The sequence below is a fragment of the Vulpes lagopus genome, chromosome 8, assembly GCF_018345385.1.
Source record: "Vulpes lagopus strain Blue_001 chromosome 8, ASM1834538v1, whole genome shotgun sequence".
Taxonomy (NCBI): Eukaryota; Metazoa; Chordata; class Mammalia; order Carnivora; family Canidae; genus Vulpes; species Vulpes lagopus.
This window is the reverse complement of record NC_054831.1, coordinates 129,877,843-129,901,210: the sequence shown is the minus strand read 5'-3', so window position 1 is coordinate 129,901,210 and position 23,368 is coordinate 129,877,843. Positions and strand designations below refer to the sequence as shown.

Below are 23,368 nucleotides of genomic sequence, written 5' to 3'. Positions count from 1 at the left end.
TGCCCCTCCCTCCTGCTGTCACCGACCCTTGCAGCGCCCTGGGCGGGTCCAGAGCCGGTGGGGGTGGAGGGGAGATTGTGGCTGCAGAGGAGGGGGTGGGGCAAACCTGCCTGCGCTGGGCGCACCCCCAGCCCCCGTAGTCACCCAGCCCCAGGGGGGAAGCACGGCCCCTGACTGTCCCCAGGGACGAAGCACGGCCCCTGACTGTCCCCAGGGACAACGGCCTTTGCCTGAACACATCAGGCCAGCGACGCTGCAGGTTTTGTTTGCTGGAATCTGCGGGTTTCCTGGCCCCATTGTCCAGAAAAGGACACTAGAGGCAGAGCTGGGATCTGAGCCTGGTTATTCAGACTCCCAAGTGTGCCGCTCTGTCCCCTGCCCCAGGAGGATTCGGGTGGCATCCTGTGACCCATGATGCCTACTTGCTCCCACTGTTCAGCCAACCCCTTGAGGTCTGCAGGGCAGGGCTGATGGCTCCGGGTGACAGTTGCATTGAGAAGTTAAGCCACCAGCTGCAGATCACACGGCCTGTTTTTGAGGAGCTTCTAGTCTGATAGGGGCGGCCGTCACCATCCTTGGGCTGTGCACAGTCCAGTGGGAGAGACTGCAGACAACATCACAAGGCCCCAGGGCCCTCAGAGCCGCACGCCTGACTCCTGTTCCTGGAACTGGGACGGGTGGGCTGACGATAAGCACATCCCTTTAGCAAGCCCCAGAGGTTCCGGGAACATCCCTGCTTGTTGCTTGTTTGAATCCAGGCAGAGGAGGGGCAAGGGCACAGTGCCTTGGGGCAGTGGGGTCTGGTCGGAAGGTCCCAGATGTCAGAGATCTGAGTGGCTTGGATTTAGCTCCCTTAGGCTGTTTCTCCCCCATCCCCGCCCCCAGAATCAAGTCAAACAACTTATCGCTAGGCCCCAGGCCTCACTGGACACTGATATGTCATCCTGCAGTTGCCAAAGGAGGTGGCCGGGATGTCGGCTCTGAGCTTTCAAACCCAGGACAGTGCCCCCCATCCCAGGGCCCCCGCCCTCAGGGCTGTGGGAGGGCTGGGAGCCTGAGGCCGCGGCTGGCCCTCAGTGGGTACAGTGCACAAGCGAGACTGGTGCTATTTGTTTTAGACCTGCCAGGGCCCAGCACCGACCTTCACGAACTGCTGTGGGCTCAGCGGGTGCTCAGAGAGGAGGCCATCAGGCAGGGAGCAGGGCCCCCCATACAGCCCTGGCTTCAGATCCCAGCTCTGCCATTGGTTAGGGCATAGGGCTTGGTTCCCTTGGGCCTTGGCTTCTTCATATAAATCAGAATATCATCCTGACCTTATGGAATATCATTCTGATGCTTTGGGGGTGTCATACCAGAGAACTTCAGCTTCGTCTCTCTGGACCTCAGTTGGTTACATCTGTACGATCGGGGCAGCAGTGGGGACCTCCATGGCTTGGGAGGATGCCGTGAGATAACTGGCCCAGAGCACTGAGCCGGTGGCCACGGTGTGCGCTTGGGGAGGGGGAGCCATTAGTGAAGCCTGAGGCCCCAGGAAGCAGAGGGTGGGAACCAGGACCCCTGTGAGGCCCCTGAAGGCTGAGGATTTGGCTCAGATTTGGAATCTGGTGACACTTTCTGTATTGGAGATAGTCTTTCATTCATTCATTTGTTCATTCACTCATTCATTTAAGAGAAAGAGAGAGTTTACAGAAGCAAGGTGGGGAGGGACCAAGGGGGAGGGACAAGCAGACTTCACTCTGAGTGCAGAGCCTGACGTGGGGCTCGATCTCAGGACCCTGAAATCATAACCTGAGCCAAAACCAAGAGTCAGTTGCTTAACCACCTGAGCCGCCCAGGCGCCCCGGGAGAGAGTATTTCTAAATGGGCCCAGGTGATGATCGGGCTGGGAGGCCTCAGCAGAAGGCGGTGTGGTGACTGGTTGGAGCCTGGCCTAGGAGTCTGCAGCCCCTTCTCGGTGCTGTCTGACCTTGGGCCAGCCACCTGTCTTCTCCAGGCCCCTGTGTTCTTGTTTTTCTAATGAGGTGATTACTCGCACCCTATCAACCTTTCGGGCTGCAGGAAAATCCAGCAGGAGACGCCGCACCTGCAGATGTGGGTGGGTGGGAGGCCGGGGTCATGGAAGTGTAGGGAGGTAGGCACTGGAGATGCTGCCTGGGTTCTTCCTCAGGAGCCCCAGGAACTGGGCTCTGCTCCTCTGCTTATGGGTCAGACAGTCAGCCCAGGCTTGCAAAGGTCACAGCCTGGTCACCAGCTGTTCCAGTCCCTGGAGATATTAGTCACTATTATTTTTGGCTTAAAAATAACCTTATGCTCCCTCCTCATCCTGAGACCTAAGTCCCCAGCTAAGCCTCATCGTGTCTGTCTGTTCGTTGGGTGCCAACCTCCCGGACCCCCCACTCCCTGGCTTTCATGTGGGGTGAACGTGGGGGCCCTGGGTCAGTGGGATGACACTTGGGCTCCCCCAGAGACCCCGTGATCAAGGACCAGCTGCTCTTTGCTGAGTGCCTGCCGTGTGCTAGGCTTTTTGCTACCGCTTTTGGTTCATATTTTATTTACTCGACCTTATGGCTTGCTATTATCACCATCTTGCAGAGAGGTCTCCGATAACCAAAGCTGCCTGTTCTGAGCAGATTTTTTTTTAACCCTTCATGCTATATTTCTTGTGCATGGACAAAAGCAGCTTCATCTTTGCGCGCCTTTTGGGGTCTGGCCTCACTTTTGTGGGACCTGCAGTTCGGTTCTTCGGGTGACAGGCCAGGAGGTGGAGCCCAGGGCGGTGAGAGTGAAGCCCATCTCTGGGATGGAGCTGGGGCTACCGGGACAGCGGCTTTTCCACCTCTGCTTTGAAGCAGCCTCACTCCAGAGGTGACAGGGACCATGGGAGTGGCCTGGCCCTGGGGGGGACCTGTCCCTCCTGGCCAGTGGACCTTTAGCTCTTGTCCCTACTTCCCCTGTGGGGCTTAGGAAGACAAGGGGACACTCCAGGATGCTGGGTCAGGCACGCCCCCTGCTGGACCATCCTGGACCCACACGGGAAACTTAGATTTGGGGTGAGGGGTCCTTCATCATTTAATGCTCCTGACAATTTCATTTCGCCCCTCAGGATGCTGGGGCCAGAGCTCAGGGCCCGAGGCAGGACTTGGTTTTAGGTCTTCTCTTTCCTGCTAACACATTCCCAGAGGCCAGGATGAGCACTCAGATCCCAGAAGAGCAAGACTGAGGAGTAGCGGGAGGGAATTAAGGTTTTTGTGTGCCCGACTCATTTCTTGTGCCTTTCTGCATTTTCTCGTGTCCTCCTCACTTACCGGGTGGATGCTGTGTGGTCATCACCTCTGTTTAATGGACAAGGAAGCAGAGACGGAGCCGCAGGGCCGAACCGCGACCACCCCCCACCTCCCACCTCCCACCCCCACCCGCCTGCCTGGGGTAGAAATTGGGTCTGGTGGGCTTGTCACTGGAGCCTCGGCTCACGAGGTCTGTCCCTTGGCCCCGCAGGGGTGGAGAGGAACCTGCTCTATGAGGATGTGCACCGGGACGGAGGGCCCAGGGAGGCGGAGGACCTAGGCTGGAGCTCCAGTGAGTTTGAGAGCTACAGTGAGGACTCGGGGGAGGAGACCAAGCCAGAGGCAGAGCCTACCAAGCACCGAGTGTCCTTCCAGCCCAAGGTAAGGGGGCGGGCTTCTCTCACCCCAGCCAGGGCGCTGGGATGCCCTGGGGAGGGGGTAAGGAGGGTGGTGAGGGCAGGCGCAGACTCCTACCCAATTAGTGACCCCCAGGAATGTGCAGTGAGAGAGGACGCAGCCCAAGTTTCCTGAAAACGGGAAATGATCCCATCAGCATTGCTGTTTGACCTTGGAGAGCCCTACACCTGGAGTGGGCGTGGCTACTACCTGGCACAGGTGCTCCCCCACCCGGTTCCCATGGCAAGGGACCATGATGCTCATGGGCTCAGGTCTGGCTGCAGAATCACAGGCTCAACACAGGCTTCAGGCAGCCCAGCCAACCGCTGAGAGTTGGCTCTTAGGTCAAGTCAGCTTGGTCTCCCTGCCCCGCGGGGTGCATTCTGAGAAAGGTCCTCGCCCCTTACAGTCCTCCGCCCTGGGCAAGTGAGCAAGGGGGCAGGAGCTGCTGTGGTTAAGACACAGTTGCCCAGAAGGCCTCTTTCCGAGGTCTTGTAAAATGCCATCCGTGCATTGGTTTCTGCCTGGAGCAAGGTTCATTCTGCTGGTTTCATGGAGGAAGCCGAGAAAGCCAAGAGGAGGATGGATCGTCTGCTTCCTCCTGAGACAGGCTGCTCCTCCCATCTGTCCTGTAGAAGCCACCAGAAAGCAGATTCTGTTGAGGCTGAGAGTTGGGGTTTAATGAGAGCACTTCTTACAGGCAGGCCCTGCCCAACCAGAGGTGACAGGGTCCCGCTCAGCCCCCTTTTGAAAAGAAACAGGCAGGCAGACACCCAAAGGAGGTACAGGGTTAGAAGGCAGGGGCCCCAGGACTAGGCTGGGGTTATGGGCACCTCCTGTCCGTTTCTGAGTTTGGGGATCCCCCCTGGAGGAGGGATGCTGGCCAGAGCAGCCCTCACACCTGAATCTTCAGGCAGACTTTCCTGAGCCCAGGGGGGCCTCCCAAGGCCTTGAGAAGCCTGGGAGTTGAGCACGTCTGTCTTGAACCAGTCTTGGGGCTGAGCCTCTGTGGACGGGACCCTGGAAAACGGCCTTTGGTGTCTTGCTGGGATAAAGTTAAGCATCTACGATACCTACTGTGTGCCCAGTCATTTCTTAGGGTGTGGGCGGGGGTGCATGGGAACGGGAAGACCCAGCCCAGGCCAGGCAAACCGGCATGGCCTAGGAGGAGATACCACATATGAAGCAGTTTGTCGAAAACAAAGCCCAAACCGCCTTTCTGTAAACATGAGCCCAAGGATCTAGGGCCACATGCCTGACACGGGTGGGATCTAATAGCCCTGGTCAGAGCCGGGCTTCTCTGGCTCAGAAGCTGGAGGGGCTGGGAAAGCTGGCCCCAGCTGGAGTCATGGCCTGGGCAGAAGCCCAGGAATGGCCCTGTTCCTTTCCTGTCCTGGGAAGGGGCAGCCTGCACTGCTTTAGGGGGAAAGGGCTCTGGTTATGAAGCCAGCATGGCACTGGGTCACCCCTCAAGGTGAGGGCGGGACCCGCGCCTCTTGGCTTGGTTGGGGATACTGGGCGCAGGAAGTGCTTGAGGCGGGGGCCATGCCTTATTCTCAGCCTCTTGGGTCCTCCTTAGTCCCTTCTCGGAGGCTTTCCTGGCCCCTGGCCTTCTTGCTGGGTCCCGGGAGGGAGCCATAGATGTCTCCCAGGGGGCAGGAGGCATGGAGATGCTGAATTTGGGCTCCCCAGTGCTGGTCCTCTGACTTGCACGGGCATCAGGATCACGAGGGTAGCCTTGTCTGCGGCGCTCTGCCCTCCTGAGCTGCTTGGGGCCCACCTGCTTCCGTGCCTCGCACTGCAGCGGCTGCGTGTTTGGGGGCTACCTCTGCTTGGCTATGCCTTGTGTGTGCTGTGGGGCCGCGGGCAGCAGAGATCTGGTGGTGTTTTACCCTGTCTTTGGGAGTCTGATGGGGGGCCTGGCCCCCCATCCAGCTGCAAGAGAGCTAGTGTAGTCCCTCCTTCAGGTGTCTTGGAGGCCAGGCCTCAGCAGGTGGATTTTTGCCAAAGAAGGTGCCTGAGGGGTCTGCAGAGGGACCTCCTGGGAAGCGCCTGACCTCCACGTAGGCAGGGGCCCGATCCTGTTATGTTAATAAATACCTGCTGGTTAAACCCATGGTCAGTGGGATTTTTTTTTTTCCAGTTATGGAATGGACTGCATCGGACTTTTCCTTTTTCTGACTATGACCTCTTCGTAATTAAGGTTACTGTGATGCAGCTGGCCAGGGCGCTGGGCAGAAACGCCAGCTCTGACCCCAGCCTCGCTCACTCCCCTGCTTGGATCTGGCCAGTCTGCAGCTGACCTCTGACCCTGGTTCTTCTAATCCTGAGCGAGGCAGAGGGGCAGTGCAAAGCCAGGGACTTTATGATTTTATTGTATCAATTTACAGATGAAACAAGACTCAGTTTGAACCCCAGCCTCTCCAGTGTTGGGGAGCCTGAGTAACTCTCCGAAGCACCTCTGTCCTGCTGTTTCTTTGCATTAACAGTAGTGAGCATCTGCTTAGTGTGGCCAGTTTATAAAGCAGTTCATATGACTTTCCTAATACCCTAGAGTGGTTGGTATTATTTGCATTAAAAGTCATTTTACTCATCAGAGGTCAGAGAGGATAAACGATAAGGTTAGGGCCACGTAACCAGTAAGCAGTAGAGCTACGACTCAGTGTCACATCTGATTTGAAAGAAGATACATTCTCCTAATGTCCATGCATGCATCTGTCCCTCCACCCCCCGATCCATCCGCTCACCCATCGTTCCATCCATCCATTTGACCAACTATCCATTCACTCATTCATTCATTCATTCATTCATTCATTCATTTATTAAGATTTTGTGTATTTATTCATGAGAGACACAGAGAGAGAGGCAGAGACACAGGCAGAGGGAGAAGCAGGCTCCATGCAGGGAGCCCGATGTGGGACTCGATCCCGGGTCTCCAGGATCACATCCTGGGCTGAAGGTGGCGCTAAACTGCTGAGCCACCGGGGCTGCCCCAACTATCCACTTATTTAACAAATATTGAGCAGTTATAATTTGTAAGGTAGTGTAACAATAGCTTCCATTTTTTTTGAGCACTTATTAAGTCCTGGACCCTACATGTATCGCCCATTTAACCTTCTCAGTAACTCTGTGAAGTAGTTATCATCCTGGCAACTTTGCTGGTGAGGAAGGTGTCCCTCAGAGAGGTAGAGACATTTTTCCAGCTAGTGACTCGCGCGCATGGGGCGATTTGAACGTAGGCCTGCCTGCCTCCAGAGTTCATGCTCTAGGGCCCTTTACTCGTCTGCTCTGGAAGTAGTACTGTCTTGGCTTTCTGTATGCTCTACCAAATATCACTATTGCTCACGCTGCTGACGCATTTCAGTGTCTATGTGTTTGTCTCTCCATCCATCCACCCATCCGTCCATCCATCCACCCATCCATCCATCCATCCATCCACCCATCCACCCATCCACCCACCCATCCACCCACCCATCCACCCATCCACCCATCCATCCATCCATCCATCCATCCACCCACCCACCCACCCATCCATTCATGCACCCACCCATCCATCCATCCATCCACCCATCCATCCACCCATCCATCCATCCATCCATCCATCCATCCATCCATCCACCCATCCATCCATCCATCTTCCCAGATAGTATGTAAATTAGCCAGCCACCCATCCTTCCATCCAGTTGTCCACCTGCACTCCCCTATCCCCTCCCCCCGCCCCCATTTACTGGTTCCTTCCTCCAGTGGTGTGCCAGAGCTGGCTCTTCCCAGCTCCCAAGATCTAGGAACCAACTGTGTACTCTCTTTCCAACTCCACATTCTGCGATGTCACACTGGTAGTTTGAAGTTTGCCACGGTAGGAGTGTTCACACCATGGAAATACTACAAAGCAGGGCTCTTCCTCCCGGGGAAGCCCGCGTCAAGTATTTACCAGCGCAGCCCCGCTTCCATCCATCCGTGCACCAGTCCCAGTCATTCATCTGACTGTTCGTCTGCCCATCCGTTTACCCAGCTCTGCAGTCATCCGACCAACTTTATCCATTTGCTCACCTGTCCATTTATCTGTCCGTCTATCCGCCCATCCCTCTATTGTCCATCTGTCTGTCCAACCATCCCTCTGTACACCCAGCCACCTTCCTATGCATTTGCCCACCATCCCCCTGCCACCCATCCATCTCATGACTCACCAAGGACCTCCTGTGTCACCAGCCCCACGCTGGCCCCTGGGATGGGGGGATGCCTGAGACACAGTCCTTGTCTCCAAGCACTCTTCTCTTTCCCTGAGCAGGGCCTGGCCAGTCCCTTCCGCACCCCCCCCCCCCCGTCCTTCCAGCAGCCAGGACCCAGCCCCCCTGCTGCCTACTACGTGTTGGGGTGGGACGCTGCTGGAGCCGATCCCCGGCAGGGAGCCCTCCCCACGCCCCACACCCCACCTCACCTGGTCTCCTTTCTCCTCTGTTGCCCTGTTTGTCTCCTGCCGTCCCGCCTGCTCCTCGCACCTGCTCTCCCTCTGCCTGGCTGCTTGGGGGCTCCAGCTTTCTCCAGACCTGACTAGGCTAAAGGAGAGATGCGCCAGGACTAAGAAAGACATCTTGGCTTTAAGAGCTGGGGGGAGAGACATGCAGGCGCTGAAGCACAAGTACGATTGTAAGGTATTGTCTGTACCCCCCGTGTCCCGGCTGGGGCCCTGCAGGGGGGTTGCTGAGCCCCTGGCTGCATCGCACATCGGCGCTGGGGCCGGGGGTGCTGGGAGTCGGCACACGTGCCCCTGCTCCCCCACTTCTTGCCTCTCTGGGCCAAACCTTAGCTGTCTTCCGGATTCCTGGGTGGGTCTGTGGACCCGAGGGCCTGCAGAATCACCAGGGTGCTCTGGAGCGTGCAGACTCCTGAGCTCTGTCCCCAGAGATGCTGGTTCCAGAGGTCTGGACTAAGGCCCAGGGATCTGCTAATTTGATAACCATGGCGGGGGGGTTAGGGTCATGGTCTGAAAACATTGGAGCAGTGAGCGATGCTGGACGTTCCTGCCCCTCTGAGCCTTTCAGAGAGATCCAGGGTAAGGAAGTCTGTAGAGAAATCACAGTACCTTCTGCTCAGAGGGGCCTCAGACTTGTGGGTAATGATGACCTCGACAGCAGGAACTTCCCTTAATCGAGCACCTACTGTGTACTATGGGCTTTGGAGGCCTGCAGGCCTGGCTTTGAATCCCAGTCCCACCACTTCCTGTCTGTGTGATCCTGGGCAGGCCTCTTGACCTTTCTGAGCCTTGGTTTCCTCACCTGTGAAATGGGGGCATCGACAGTACCAGCCCCCCAGCTGGGTGGAAGAATTAGGTGAGCTCAGACCTGTAAGGTGCTCAGTGCTGTGCTTGGCACCACTGAAGAGCTCAGTGGCTGGTGGCCACTGTGGTCTGTGCACCTGACGGTTCTGTCCCAGGGTGTCCAGGAGGCAGCCGTCCTACTGCTGTCACTTGGCATCAGTGAGGCCGGTGAGTGAGTACCTGGCTGGCAGTCGTGGCGCTGGGCAGCGGCAGAGCTGGGATTCAAACCCAGGTCTGTGCATGCCAAAGCCAAGTGGGCTCCATCCTGCACCACTGCCCGGTTTGTCAGAACCCACGCCCTCCCCAGAGGAGGGGCAGAGACACTTTCTAGTTTGCACGGCCTTTGTATGGACACACCACGGGGGCCCTGTGACCTGAGGCGGGCAGGCTTCACTTCTCAGAAGGCCAAGGCCCACAGAGGAGCAGGGAGCACGTGAAGCTCAGAGTCTCCCACCAGGGTTCTCGCCCTGGCCTCCGCCCCTGGAATCAGACCCCGGCCCAGCCTCTGCACTGTGAGGATAGGTGGAGGCTGCGGGCTGCCTTGGGGGCCCCTTCCGAGGTGTTCAGTGGTTGCTCTTTCTTGCCCGGGGAAATGCCAAGGGAAGACCACTTTGGGAGTTTGTAGGATAGCTTTCTGCCAGGAAAGGACTGGGGTCAGAGCAGAGGTTTCAAATCTGGGGGTTGTGGACCCAAGCTCCCCAGAGGAGGGTGAGCGTCTTTGTGCAGTCTCTGGGGTTGTCATCTGCCCTTCTCCCTAGGTTATCACGGGTGGTTATGACGCCCCCCAACCCCCACCCCAAGATGCGAAGAATCACTGCTGAAGAATTGTACCATTTAGATGCAGGGAGGCCCCGAGGACTTCCCCCTTGGCCCTGCTGTTTCCAGAACGTCAGCATTCTTCCTGAAAAGCCACCACCCTGTGCCCTAGGCCTAATACCCAGTGGGTTTTTTTTTGCAAGCCAGAGGCCCAAGGGGTGCCAGGAGTGGCACCCCGGGGCTTGTTTGGAAGCCGGTGATAGCAAGGGCAGTGACTGGATCCCCCCAGAGGAGTGCACCCACCTTCCTCAGGGAGCCTCAGGAAGAAGAGTGTTCCAGAGAGCTGCAGGGGCCATTCCGACGGCCATGTGGCCATTTAAATTTAAGTCAATCACAATGAAATACAGTCAGGACTCTGGGTCCTCAGTTGTACCGGCTGCTCTTCAAGTGCCAGGGGTTCCTGTGGCTGGTGGACCCCAAGTGCACACAGACGGGAGGCATTTCCATCACTGTAGGAAGTTCCGACCCATGGCACTGACCCTGTGTCGGGGAAGATCCGGAGGTTGGGGCTGGGGGCTGTGGGGTGCAGGAACCACCTAGGGGTCAGCGGCTCTGTTTGCAGGCCCTGGCTCCCCCCGGCGCTCGGGGGACCGGCTTCCCCGCGCCGGGCCCCCCGACCTCCCACGCCTCCCATGCTGCTTCGCTTGCTGCTTGGTGTCTGTGGGTCCCTCCCTACATAGGGGCAGCTGTTCCCCACCCAGTGGCCGCTTCAGCCTCCTCTCCGCCTTCCCAGGCCTTGGCTCAGTAAGAAACTTGGCTGTTTGGGGGGCAAGGGAGGGAGGGTTCCTCACTTGGGTTTGGCAGATGGGATAGGGGTGTGTACTCACTTCCCCTAAAGTAACCACTGACATTTGCACCGGTCATTTTACTGCTCAGCATGCTTCCCTGGACCCTGTCCTTAGTCCTACAGACCCTGGCACAGCTCGGTAGGGAAACTGAGGCTCAGTGACGTTAAGTGACTTGTCCCAAGAGGTGTAGCTGGGATCTGAACCCAGGCCTCGAGTCTTTCCCCGAAACGGAGATAGTCGGGTGAAGGCCCCTTCTTGCCGATAAAGAGGTTCCTCCAGGGTGATCCCTGGGGGCACAGATGCCCCTTCTCACCTTGTCCCGGGGTGTCTGAGCCTTGCTGTCCCTCTTGGCTTCTGCTGCCACCTCCTGGGAAGTGAAAGGGCCCTGGGGTCTTGATGTGGGCAGCTCCGGCTGGGAGGCCTGGGCGGGGCTGGTGGCCCTTGGTGGCAGATGTCCCGGGGCCTCTCTCGGCTTCTCTGACGAGCCCCTCTGCCTTTGCTCAGATGACCCAGCTCATGAAGGCTGCCAAGAGCGGGACCAAGGATGGGCTGGAGAAGACGAGGATCGCCGTCATGCGCAAAGTATCCTTTCTGCACAGGAAAGACGTGCTCGGTGAGGCGCTGTGGGGCTGGCTGGCAGGAGGCTCAGGGCTCAGCTCTGTGATCCCAGGGACGGGTGGGCAAAGTCACTTGGGGTCTGAGATCATCTGATGGTAGGGGTTGGGGACTGACCCCCCCAAATATCACTGGCTGGTCCCAGCTCGTTTCCCATCCTCTGGCAGGTATGACCCACCTCTTTTTGGGGGCGGTGGGGCCCCTCCCTTCAGCATCCCTGCCCCTGGTCTCTGTCCTGGCAATCTTGGCCTCCTGCCTCTCATGCTGCTTGGCTCACCCGGCCTCCTCTTTGAAGGCTCCCACTCTTCCCTTCCTTTATCCACTGTCCATCTGTCCACCAGCCAATATTTATTGAACACCCACTAAGGGCCGTACCCCGTGCTGGGTGCAGGGCCACCGAGATGAACGAAGTGGCATTTCCTCTGGGACTTCCTGGCTCAGTGGGGGACAGGCCTATAAACAGGAAGTGACCACAGTGGCTGACGAGCAGCGGTGAGGAACCATGGCAGGAGCGTGGAGGAGCCCAGTGCACGTGAAGGGTCAGGGAAGGGCTGAGAGCAGGAGGACGAGGAGACGCAGGTCAGCCAGGTGGCAGGGAGGGGGGCAGGGACCGGGTGCCCCGGGCGGAGGAGCAAGCCTGTGCAAAGGCCCGGGAGCGGGGCAGTAGGAGACATTCGAGAAATGATCTTCACATATGTCAACATTTATCGAGGATTCACCGTGTGCTGGGCGCTCTCTCGTGATCTTTACAGCTCCTTGCTTCATCCTTGTAAACACCAGACCGTGCATAGGACTGTCCCCATCCCATTGGGAGATGAGCCAGTAGGCACGGGGAGGTGGCAGAGGCTCCAGGTGGCTGGAGTGAGGGGTGGGGGCGAGAGATTAGCGCCAGGCCAGCCCAGATATTCAAGCCAGGGAGAACTTTGAGACTCGGTGTCCTCCGTTTTCTCATCTGTACAATGGGGCTACTATGGCACCTCTCTCTGCGGCCGTGGTGCGAAGGCCCGAGGTAGTGCGTGGAAAGACCCTGGCGTGGCTCCTGGCTGCTGTGTGGCAGATGTCATCCTCCCTAGGCGGTCACTCAGTGGAGGTGTTTGGTGCTAGGACAGCCCCTCGCGGTGTGGGTTCAGATCCCGGCTCCAGGGCCCCCTGACTACGTGACCTTGCTTAGTACTTTCCCTCTCAGAGCGGCTGGTTCTTCACCTGTGAAATGGGTTTAGCCCCACCCTTGCAGGCACTTGATGCAGCACTAAACCTCTGGGGGAGCCCTGGCCCCCGACGAGGGAGGGGACAGGCCGAGGAGCCCTTCCAGACTTGGTGGAGCGGCCCGGAGGCAGGACAGGGTGGACAGGCTGGTTGGCTGGGAGCTGTTCCTGGTCACCGTCCCCACCCCCAGACGGGCCGGGCTGCCAGCAGGCTCTCCCTAAGCCCTCCCCACCCCGCCCGCCAGCCCGGAGCCTTGCCTAAAGTGACCCTCCCACCAGAGGCGTTATTAATAGCCACGGCAGGGCTCGGATCACTGGCCAAGAATGTTACCCAGTGGCGCATGGGCGAAGAGGAAGCCGCGGGGCCGGCGGCTGGGGTGGGTGCGGAGTGATGCCCGGGGTACCATGTGGGCCAGGCAGGAGGGCCTTCACCACCCCCACCCCCACACTGTCGTCCGCTGTCCCTCCTCCTCCTCCTCTTCTGTCTCCTGCTCAGGTAAGGGCCTGCCTGGGTGTCCCTGCCCCCTGGGCCCTTGCTCAAGGGTCGCCGTCACTTCTTTCTCCCTGGCTCCCCCGCAGCACCCTGCTGGCCGCCACCACTGGGTTTCAGAGCACGAGCAGCTAGGTCCCGTCTCCCTGCGCCTGCGTCTCTCTTGTGGGGACAGAGCCCTGCACTCTCCCTGACCCCCATCTTTCTGTCTGCCCCAGGCTCTGTCTCCTGCCCTCCGTCCCAGAGCTGCCCCCAGTCTTGTCTGCATTTTCTAGTTGAACTTTTTCCCTTTGGGTCTATCTACTTTTTTTTTTTTTTTGGTTAAAAACACACAGCCAAACACCCCGTTCTCTTGGGGCTTTCTTCCCCCTTTGGGATCCAGAAGAACACTATTTTTAGTGCATAGTGATGGAGACATGGACGGCCTGGCTTTCTGTGGGCCAGAAGCCGGCGGGTCTGAGCAGGGACAGTGACTTTGGCAGAGTCCTTCCTGAGAGCTGGAGCGCCAAGGCATGCTGCTTTGTGCTCCCTTGCTCGCCCCCCTTTATTTTTTTAGTTTATTTTTTAGAAGATTTTATTTATTTATTCATGAGAGACACAGAGGGAGGCAGAGACACAGGCAGAGGGAGAAGCAGGCTCCCTGCAGGGAGCCCGATACAGGACTCGATCCCAGGACTCCGGGATCATGAGCTGAGCAGAAGGCAGATGCTCAACTGCTGAGCCCCCCAGGTGCCCCTTCCCTTTATTTGTGGTCGGAGGAGCACAGCAGTGAGTGACCCTCTGTGGCCCCAGGACCCTGGCCCAGGGTGGTTCCCAGCTCCTGGGGTCTGAGCAGGGTATGTTATCCTTGCTTTTGTATGTGTCACCGGCCTGTCTGACTTTCCAGGTGACTCGGAGGAGGAGGACATGGGGCTCCTGGAGGTCAGCGTCACGGACATCAAGCCCCCGGCCCCAGAGCTGGGCCCCATGCCAGACGGCCTGAGCCCTCAGCAGGTCTGTGGGCAGAGCCGGGGGTGGGGATCTTTAGGGGAAGGGGTGGTTGGGGTCCCGCGAGTCCGGGCCTTGAAGGGGGAAGTGCCAAGCGGGGCCTCCATCAGCGTCTTCTCTCCTCACCAGCTGCACAGACTTCCAGATTAGACCCTGCAGGTCCCAAGCTCTCGTCCCCGGGGATGGTGGGCCTAGCATTTGGAGTGCTTGCTTCCCACCCCAGGGGGACCAGAGAACTCCCAGCTTAGCGTTTCACACGAAGGTGTCGTTTGCAGGAAGGGGCTGCAGTGACAGGAGGAGCACTAGCTAACCCAGCTGGGGAGACTCGGGAGGGGCCGGCCCGCCCTCCGTCCACGAGCTTCTCCCGGGCACTGGGGCCTGTGGGCGAGGCATGGGGACCCGGTGGCTGGGCTCTGGGCCCACGCAGAGGCATGTCGTCAGGTCGGCTGTGCCAGCCATGAAACGGGGTGGGGAAACCCCTGACTTGCCGCAGCTGCGGGGACGCTGAGCAAGTGGTGGCCGGGCAGCAAGCGCCAAGAAGGGATTTGCCCCTCCTGTGGTTGGCAGAAAATCCTGATGTTTGGCCTTTTTTGGAAAACCAGGGGGATGAGATGTGGCCACACCTCGTGGTCCCTCTGCCTGGCTACCCCTCCCCCGGCACTGAGGTGTGACCCCTGCCCCCGCGCCGCGAGCCCCTCGGAGCTGTTGGAGCCGGCGTGAGCTCCTCTTCCTGGCCTTGCCAGGTCTCTCTCCTCAGGAGCCTCTTGGTCTCCTGATCGGGCAATAGACACTGTAGGCCCGTGGCTCCCAGAGGGGAGTGTCCCCGCCGGGTGTTCGCTGTGTCTGGTGAGGCTTGTGGCTGTCACAACTGGAGGTGGTCCTGGAGGCCTGTGGGCAGTGCACAGGACAGTGTCCTTCAGTGCACAGGACAGTCCCCACAACAGGGAGTCACCTGGCCCGAGTGTCCGCATGCTGGGGTCAGGAACTCTGCTCCGGGAGTAGCTCGGGCACCTGGGGACCGTTGACAGCGCACCCGCCGGTGGGGGTGACGGGGAGGCCGGCGGCCTGGCCCGACCCAGATCCACGGGGCTGTGTGGGCCGTGGGCAGGCCTGGGGGACAGTGGGGATTGCTGGGAAGGGCGTGCCGGGGGCAGGATGGAGGCGTCCGGGAGGAGCAGGGGGACGTAGTGGTGGGGACCTGGACCGATGCTCAGGGCGGCTGTCGGGGCGCAGTGGGGTCGGTCACCCTCCCAGCCACAGACCAAGTGGACAGGCTCCTCCTGCCTCAGACACCTCTCCACGGCGCCTTTTGTGAGCTCTGTCCTGGCTTTGGGGCACAGTGGAATCACCTGGGATGCTCTAAAAACCCCGATCCCCAGGCAGTGCCCCAGATGGACTCAATCAGGTTGTCTGGGGTGGCGGCTGGGTGACAGGAGTTTTAAAGATGCCCACATGCCCCCCCCCCCCCCTGCCCCCTCGGTGCTGCCCACCTGTGCTGGTCAGGTGTGCTGGGCGGGCTGCACCTGAGGGTATGTGGGTTTGGGCGGAGGAGAGAAGGGGCCAGCGGGGAGGGGCGGGGTGTGTGGCTTGCAGCAGAGCCCCCTCGGTGGGTGGGAGGGCGCCCAGCCTGCCTGGGGCAGAGGGGTTGGTGGAGGGGGGATCTACTCGCAGTGGGAGCTGAGATCTCTGTTCTACCTCAGAAAGGATTTTCTCCTCGAGTTGTCCAAGGGTGGGGGTGCCGCCTGGCCCCGTGGTTCCCTGTCCCTGGATGTACGTGAGCAGAGGCCTGGTGGGGCACTCGAGCCCCGGCACCCCACAGCCCCCTCTGCGGCCGCCCGGGCTCTGGAGGGAAATGGGCGCCTGTGGGTCCCAGGGGTCCCAGGGGCCGGCTCTGGGAGGGACGGGTCCCTTCTGTCGCTGTCAGCTCGCCTTCCCGCCACACCCGGGCTCTGCACACATCGGTGCGGGCACTGACCGTGCTTTCTGGCCCGAGCAGGTGGTCCGGAGGCACATCCTCGGCTCCATCGTGCAGAGCGAAGGCAGCTACGTGGAGTCTCTGAAGCGGGTGCTCCAGGTACCAGTCCAGGGGCCTCTGGGGGACAGCGGGGACGACCCCAGAGGGACACTTTATAAGGGGTGCTGGGGACTGTGAGCGGTTTTAAAGGGAAGGGGCCACAGGCCAGCACTTTTGTGAGGACAGCAGGAATTCCCGATGGGGGACATTTCGGAAGCAAAGCTGGGGGGCTGCCAAGTGAGGTGCACCCTGTAGAGTGGAGCGTGCCCCTCCGTTGTCCTCCCCTCTCCGGAGCCCCGGGGCAGGTCGTGTCTCCCGTCCTCCTGCGGCCCAACCCCAGGCCCCGAGGCTGGAGCGAATGCCCCCCCCCCCCCGCTGCAGGATGCCCAGGCATTGCCACGTCCACACGTGCGTGACCCGGCTAACCGTGCCCACCTGGGCTGCGGTCTGCACTCCCGACGTGCTGAATCGTCTGGGTGCCGCGGCTCAGGGAGAGGCCCCCGCGGAAGGCCGTTGTCGGGGTGCTGGGGTGTGCGACACCCTCTTCTCCCCCTCCTGAGTTCGGGTCCACAGCAGGGGAACCCGGGGGGCAGGCAGGGAGAGATGGAAATGTCGCTGTGTTCCTGCTAGTGGCTCTGGGCCCGGGGGCCGAGGGAGCGGGCTGTGACCTCGCGGCCACCTCTCCGGTCTGCAGGCTGGCTCGGTCGGAGGCAGAGCTGGACGAGGCCAGCAGGGCCTCGGGGCCGCCTCCACGGGGCTCCTTGCGGGCATCTTCCTCCCAACCCCGCTCAGCACCCACATCATGGGGTGGGTTGTGGGCGGGCAAAGGCTGGGCCGGGAGTGGTACGTTCACGGAGATCCTTCCAGAAGGACAGGTGACCAGTGAGGGATAAGTGCCCCCCACAAAGGTCTACCCGTGGCCTGCCGAGTTCTGATGGGCCTTTCCAGGGTGCCATAGGGCAGGGGTGGGAGGGGCTGTGGCCTGCCTTTGGGGCGCTCACCCCGCTGGCCCCGCAGGATTACCGCAACCCCCTGATGGAGATGGAGCCCAAGGTGCTGAGCGCCCGCAAGTGCCAGGTGGTCTTCTTCCGCGTGAAGGAGATCCTGCACTGCCACTCCATGTTCCAGATAGCCCTGTCCTCCCGCGTGGCTGAGTGGGACTCCACCGAGAAGATTGGGGACCTCTTCGTGGCTTCAGTAGGTATCCCCACACTCTCCTTCCCCAGCGCGCCCCCCACAAGGTGAAAACCACAGCTCTGACCTGGGTGTCCTTTGGGCCGGCTTCCTGCCGCCTCTTGGTCACTTGTCCAAGCCAGCGGGGTCGGGGGTAGCGGGGCCTGAGTGCCTGCCTGGCCGCAGCTGGGGTGGGCATCACACCCTCTAGTCGGTCCTTGGAGATGTCCCCGGGTGTGGTGCTGGTGAAGCCAGCTGGCGGTCCTGACCCTGCCCGGGGGGGGGAGGGGGGCAACACCGCACCCCCAGGAGGCCAGACACTGTGGGCAGCCCCCGCCGGTCTGAAGCCTCCCTGCTGAGCACTCGCACGGTGGCCACCATTGGAGCTGCTCGCCCAGACCGAGGCCTTGGCCCCCAGGGGATGCTGCAGGGCATCGGGCAAGCGCACTGGATTGTGCTCCAGGAGGCCCGGCCGGGTCCCAGCTCACTTTTGTGACCTCGGGCAGCTCCAGGGCTCTCTCTGGGCTCAGGTCCCCATCTGAAGGGGACACTTGGGGTTTCCAAACTGATGTCTGTGAGCCCCAGAGAGACTCAGGGGGTGTGGGGGGGTTATGTGAGTGGAACGCCACTTTGATCTGTTTTGGGTAGTTGGGTTCCCCTAAAAGAAAAAAATAATAGTGTTTGGAAAATCTCAGCACTTGGCAGATCTGGGGCCCTGGTCAGTGTGCCCGGGGCCTGGGGGTGGAGGGCCAGGGCACTTTATTTCCTGGGGGTGGTGAGGAAGGGCGTGTGGGACAGGGGGTCATGCCTGCCCCTGCCCCTTCTCCGTCCACTGTCCAGGGCTGCTCTGCTGCAGGAGGAGGGGGGTCCCCTGTCCCCTGGCTCCACCTCTTCCTCCCTGGGACCACGGGCGTCTCCCGCCTCTTGGAGCCTGTTTCCTCCCCTCAGTGGGGTGATGGGTTTCCTCACCTCTGGGCCGGCTGTGACCCTCTGGGGAGCCAGTAACCCCCTCCCCTCGCGTTGAAGTGACCCTCCCTCCCTGCCCCCGCATCCATTTCAGTTCTCCAAGTCCATGGTGCTAGATGTGTACAGCGACTACGTGAACAACTTCACCAACGCCATGTCCATCATCAAGAAGGCCTGTCTCACCAAGCCCGCCTTCCTCGAGTTCCTCAAGGTGGGCCAGCGGGGGTCCGGGGCCCCTCTCGGTGGCTTTTTCAGGGGACAGAGGGCACTGTGGCCTGGCCTTGGGTGTCACATCATTGCTTTGGCCTGGAAGCCTCCTCTCTTTTGTTTGGGACATCCCCCGTCCCGTGGGAAAAGGATCCCTCTTACCCCCCACCCCCAGGACGAGGGTAATAATGAGTCAGAGGGTCTGTGAGCAGCTTGGGAAGCTGGAGCTGTGCCAGGTGGAAGGGGGGGCTGGTGACCTCTTGGATGGGTGAGGTGACAGCAGGTGGGCCTGGCGGTGTTGGGGCTGTGTCCCTCTGTCAGCCTGGGCCTGGGTGGGTCTTCGGGTATGGCTCAGGTGGTCACTGGGCTGATCCCTCTTCCTCATCTGTGAAAGGGCAAGGGAAATCCCTCAGGAGGGTATCTTGGGGACTCTGTGGGAGAATGGAGATAAAAGGACCAAGGTGTCAGGTAGCCATCAGGTGAGTTAGACTCAGACCTTGCTGTGCTCAAGAAGCGTGCTGCCTAGGGAGGGTGTGGGTGGGCCAGGTGCAGGGGGAGCCAGAGCCTCAGCCGAGGGACCCACTGCCCCAGGCCAAGAAGGTCAGGGGGCCTTCTCAGTGGAGTGTCCTCTAACATGGGTCCTGGTGGGGGTGGGGAGGAGTGGAGGGGAGGGGACCATGGGGTTGTAACAGGTAGAGACAAAAAAGGGTGTTCCACGGCCAAGGGTCGGGGACAAAGGTTAGAGGCAGGAGGGTGGGGATGGGCAAGTCTGGTTGATCCTGGGAGCCCCGGGTGCCTATCAGGGAGTCCCAGGGGAGAAGGCCCAGACGCAGCTGAGTCAGTTTGGATGGTCCTGGGTTCTGCGGCCCCAGGGCTAGGCCCTTGTATTTCAGGTGGTGGGAGCCACTGAGGAGCGTGGGGCCTGGGCAGCTGGAAGTGGAGGCCGGGAGGGAAGCTGAGGCAGCAGCCGTGGTGGCAGGGCATGAGGGCTGGAATCAAGGTGACAGGTGTGTGGCTGGGACACTGGCCTGGGCTCCTTCCAGAGCTCCGGGCTCTTGGATAAACTGCTCAATCTCCCAGTTATGCTTTTGTCCAGAGGCCTTAGCATGACTGCTCCAGTCTCCCCCGGCCTAGGGGCTGTGCGGGGGACCCTGGCGGTGGCAGAGAGCCCTGGCTGGGGAACCAGGGACACTCAGGGACTCTTCTCTCAGGCCTGAGGCTCAGCAGGGTCCTAGGTCCTGGGGAGAGCCCAGGGCGGGCGGCGTCTGCCCTCTGGGCTGCTCGGCGCCCCTGCAGACGGGGTGTCCGTGAATGATCCTGCTTCCCCTCCAACAGCGGCGGCAGGTGTGCAGCCCGGACCGCGTCACGCTCTACGGGCTCATGGTGAAGCCCATCCAGAGGTTCCCACAGTTTATCCTCCTGCTTCAGGTACCACACGGGATTCCAGCAGCCGCGGACCTGCAGGGTGTGGGCTGGGCTGGCGCAGGCCGCCTGGGGTGGGGGCTTCTCATCCGTCATCCACAGCCGTCCATCTGCCGTGGACCGTGCGCAGGACCCACAGTCCCCTCTCCCTCTGCTCCCGGGGTGGAACGGGTCATGTTGGCTCCCCGGCGTGGACGGCTGGGTGACTGGTGATGGCAGGAGCCCAGCTTACAGGACGGGAGCCAGGGCCTGTGGACACCCAGGCCCTCGGGGGTCCTGGCAGTGGGGAGATGCTCAGTAAGTGAGCTGACTTTGACCCACGTCAGGCTTCTAGAGGGAGCGTTAGTCCCGTCTCAGGTCCCCAAGAGCTTGGGACACCTCCCCTGATTGCCGAGGGCCCTCAGTGGGGGTGAGGCCCCCCTCCAAGCTGGGCAGGGGCCCTGCCAGGCCGAGGACCCCCGCCGCACTTTCCTCTCTGTCCTCAGCTGCCGGCTGCAGGAGGGGGCTCCCACCTCAGCACACTGCTGATCAGTGAATTAGAGCTGGATCCGCATATTTATTTTATTTTTTCGTTCATTAGCTGTTTCTTGCGGCCTTGCTCTCTGCCAGGTACCATGTGTCCTGGCCCTTCAGCCCGGGTCTCTGCGGGAGGCGGGAGGGTGAGGCCTTGATTCCCAGGCCAGGGGAGGGCCTGCTGGGGTGGGGTTCTCAGCCCTGGCTGTCTCGGGTCCCGGCAGGACATGCTGAAGAACACGCCCAGGGGCCACCCCGACAGGCTCTCCCTGCAGCTCGCCCTCACCGAGCTGGAGACACTGGCCGAGAAGCTCAATGAGCAGAAGCGGCTGGCCGACCAGGTGGCCGAGATCCAGCAGCTGACCAAGAGCGTCAGCGACCGCAGCAGCCTCAACAAGGTGAGTGCCGGGGGGTGGGGGGCCCACCTGCCAGCCTTCACCTGCCCTGGCAGCCTGTGGCACCTGTCGCTCCGCCTCCTCCCGCAGCTGCCCACCTGGCGGTGCTCTCCGAGGGCGGGGACTCCTGGACTCTCAGGCCCACACCTTGCCTTGACGGTTAGAGTCCCCACTGCGCCCCGGCGGTCATTACGATTCATGGTATTTTTGGATAAAAGCCGATTTTGTCCATCGGTGTCATTGCCAGGAAAGGCACCAGAAGTGACAGTCTAGCACTGTGCTTACACACGTAGGCTCTGGGCTCGGGATCTGGGTTTGAATCTGGATTTTGCCAGTGGTGCTCACTGTGTGGCCTCAGGGGAATCACCCAACCTCTCTGAACCTCACTTGTTCCCTTGGAAACGAGGAGAGCTCAGCGATGCCCACCCCAGGGCTGCTGCGAGGCCAACGGGGGAGTCCTTGAGATAAGGGGACTGTCGTCGTCACAGAAGAAAGAGGAAAGCTTTCATGCCGTGTTTCGTCTGGGGTTGCAACTCAGAACATTCTAGTACAAAAAAAAAAAAAAATCTTGCAAACCTTTCAAATGAGTCTGTAGAGAACCTTGTTTTCAAAACACAAGGCCCGTGCCCAAAAACATCGTCACCTCGAGCCACCTGTTGGTCCCCGTGATGTGAGGCGCTTGAAGCCGTACCCAGACCTGAAAGGCCGTGTACCCTGGGTCCCTCCTGTTTTCACCTGCCGGAGGGCGGAGGTTGGTGGGGATGGCTCAGGATGAGGCACGGAGGCAGGGACAGTGGCTGTCCTTTGGGCCAGAGACATTGTACGGGGTCATCAGTGGGAGGTGTCCACCTCTTTTGGGGGAAAACCAGGGGCCTCCTGGTTCTATGGGCCTCAAAAACAGAAGTAAGGCCAGTGACTAAGGCCAGTGAGATTTCAGCCACGGGGGCTGGAACTTTCTAAGAGTACAGGAAGCTCTGCCCAGAGGACAACAACCCTTCCCAGGTGGACTGCACTTCACAGTGTATAGTACTAGCCTGTTCCGGGATCTTTGATCTTCACCACATGCCTGCCAAGTTGGATGGGTTCGCCTGCAGGGTCCCTTGCAGTTCCAAGCTTCAGGGGTCCTACAGCTTATTTGTTTTGTTTTAAGGTTTTATTTCTTAGAGAGAGTGAGTGTGTATGTGTGCATGGGTGGGGGGCAGAGGGAGAGAGGGAAGCAGACACCCTGCGGAGCAGGGAGCCTGATGGGTGTGGGACTCGATCCCAGGACCCCAAGATCATGACCTGGGCCGGAGGCAGATGCCTAACCGACTGAGCCACCCAGGTGCCCCCAAGAGTCCTACATCTTAAGACTGTCCCTCCTCAGGCCAAATTCAGGCTGTACACGTGCCTTTTGGCCCACACAGGATTTCTAAGAAGCTGCAATCAATTGCCATCCCTTAAAACTGGAAAGCTGTCCCATAAGATCCAGACCGGTAGGTCTTCTTAAAGGGTTGGAAGAGCTGGCACGCTGGTCCACCTTCCCGCAGGCCACTGGTCACCTGGGTAGCAGCTGCCCACGTCCCCTTGGTCCCAGTCCCTCCTCGCCTCCAGGCAGACTTCCTAACCAGCCCCACACCAGCCCTCTATTGCCTAATGTCTCTAGAAAAACAACCTTCGGGCCAGTCTGGCCCCTGCACGGATACCCCATGGTCTCTGCACTGGGGAAGTGTCTCCTGTCCCGTCCTGTGGCCCCCTTCTCTGTAACCGAGAGGGTTTCTCTTGCTTCAGCTCGCACACCTGTGCCACGGCCGGGGAAGAGCTGGCTCGGCAGGAGGAAATCCTTCTCCGCGGCCCCCGCTCCGGGCAGATCCACTGTTCTCTTCTGCTCTGTCCCCCACGGGCACCTGGGCAGTAAGGAGCCGTAGTCACTGGCTGGAGGTCAGGAAGCCCTGTTTGATGTTGGGCAAGGAACCAAAAGCTCTGAGCCTCAGTTTCTCCACCTGTCAGGTCGGTGTGGGGGAGGGGCATTTCCTAGACATGTGGGATGTGATGGTGGCAGCGAGGTGGCTGCACGCTGCACCCACTCCTGGCCACCCCCCTCCCTTGGGCAATCTCGGCCTCTTCTGAGACCAGTCCGCTGATTTTCCTCTTGCTGTCCGTCACCCAGGGGAAAGCGGAATTGAAACTGGGTGCGCCCCAAACGGAACCCTGCCGGCTGTTTCAAAATGTGCCTGCTCAGGACCCTCCAGGGAGGTGTTTGTGCAATATCCGTTCTTTTTTTTTTTTCCCTTTTATCTGCCTATGGGGCAGGGACATGGTTGCAAGAAGCCCGGGGGACTTTCCTTCCAAGTTTTAGGTCATGGCACACTTGGCAATCTTCGACGGGGCCTGCTGTCCAGGGTTCCAGTCTTGTTTTCATGAGCTGGCGTCTGCTTGTTGGTGGAGGCGGTGGCGTGGGGCAGCCCGGCTAGGCAGTCACGAGAGGCCTCCTGAGGGACCCTGAGTCATTTTTGTGTTGGGAGCAGTGGGGCCTCCCGACCCCTATCACACCCAGCTGGGTGCCCAGTGCTGGGACAGCGCGTGTGCCGCCGCTCGGCAAGCCACTCTGCCTCTGGAACTTTGGCTTCCTCCCCTGGGAATGGGGGTGACCTCCCATGGGGGCTGCAGAGCTGGTTAAATGGGAAGTGGGGTCCCTAGTGCCAAGTGCAGTGCCCGGCATGCCGTGGGCATTGGTGCCATTCAGGTTTCTGTATCAATCTGGGGAACATGGTTCTAGAAGAATGACAGGGCAGTGTCTC

At 60.1% G+C, this 23,368-nt stretch overlaps 1 protein-coding gene across 15 annotated transcripts in view; it reads left to right on the top strand.

The window, feature by feature from the left end:
* The window catches only part of ARHGEF10L (Rho guanine nucleotide exchange factor 10 like), a 158,631-nt gene that overhangs the window by 74,477 nt on the left and 60,786 nt on the right, over positions 1 to 23,368 (top strand). For 10 of the 15 annotated variants that reach the window (XM_041765238.1, XM_041765232.1, XM_041765236.1 and 7 more), the window contains exons 7-15: positions 3,496 to 3,665; positions 8,216 to 8,332; positions 11,106 to 11,214; positions 13,798 to 13,904; positions 15,895 to 15,972; positions 16,930 to 17,109; positions 18,146 to 18,262; positions 19,594 to 19,686; positions 20,418 to 20,591. In XM_041765238.1, the coding sequence (XP_041621172.1) occupies positions 3,496 to 3,665; positions 8,216 to 8,332; positions 11,106 to 11,214; positions 13,798 to 13,904; positions 15,895 to 15,972; positions 16,930 to 17,109; positions 18,146 to 18,262; positions 19,594 to 19,686; positions 20,418 to 20,591 (1,145 nt within the window). Of the gene's footprint in view, positions 1 to 3,495; positions 3,666 to 8,215; positions 8,333 to 11,105; positions 11,215 to 11,259; positions 12,918 to 13,797; positions 13,905 to 15,894; positions 15,973 to 16,929; positions 17,110 to 18,145; positions 18,263 to 19,593; positions 19,687 to 20,417; positions 20,592 to 23,368 lie in introns of those variants that run through there. The other 5 variants (XM_041765243.1, XM_041765241.1, XM_041765240.1 and 2 more) reach the window with 2 other exon arrangements.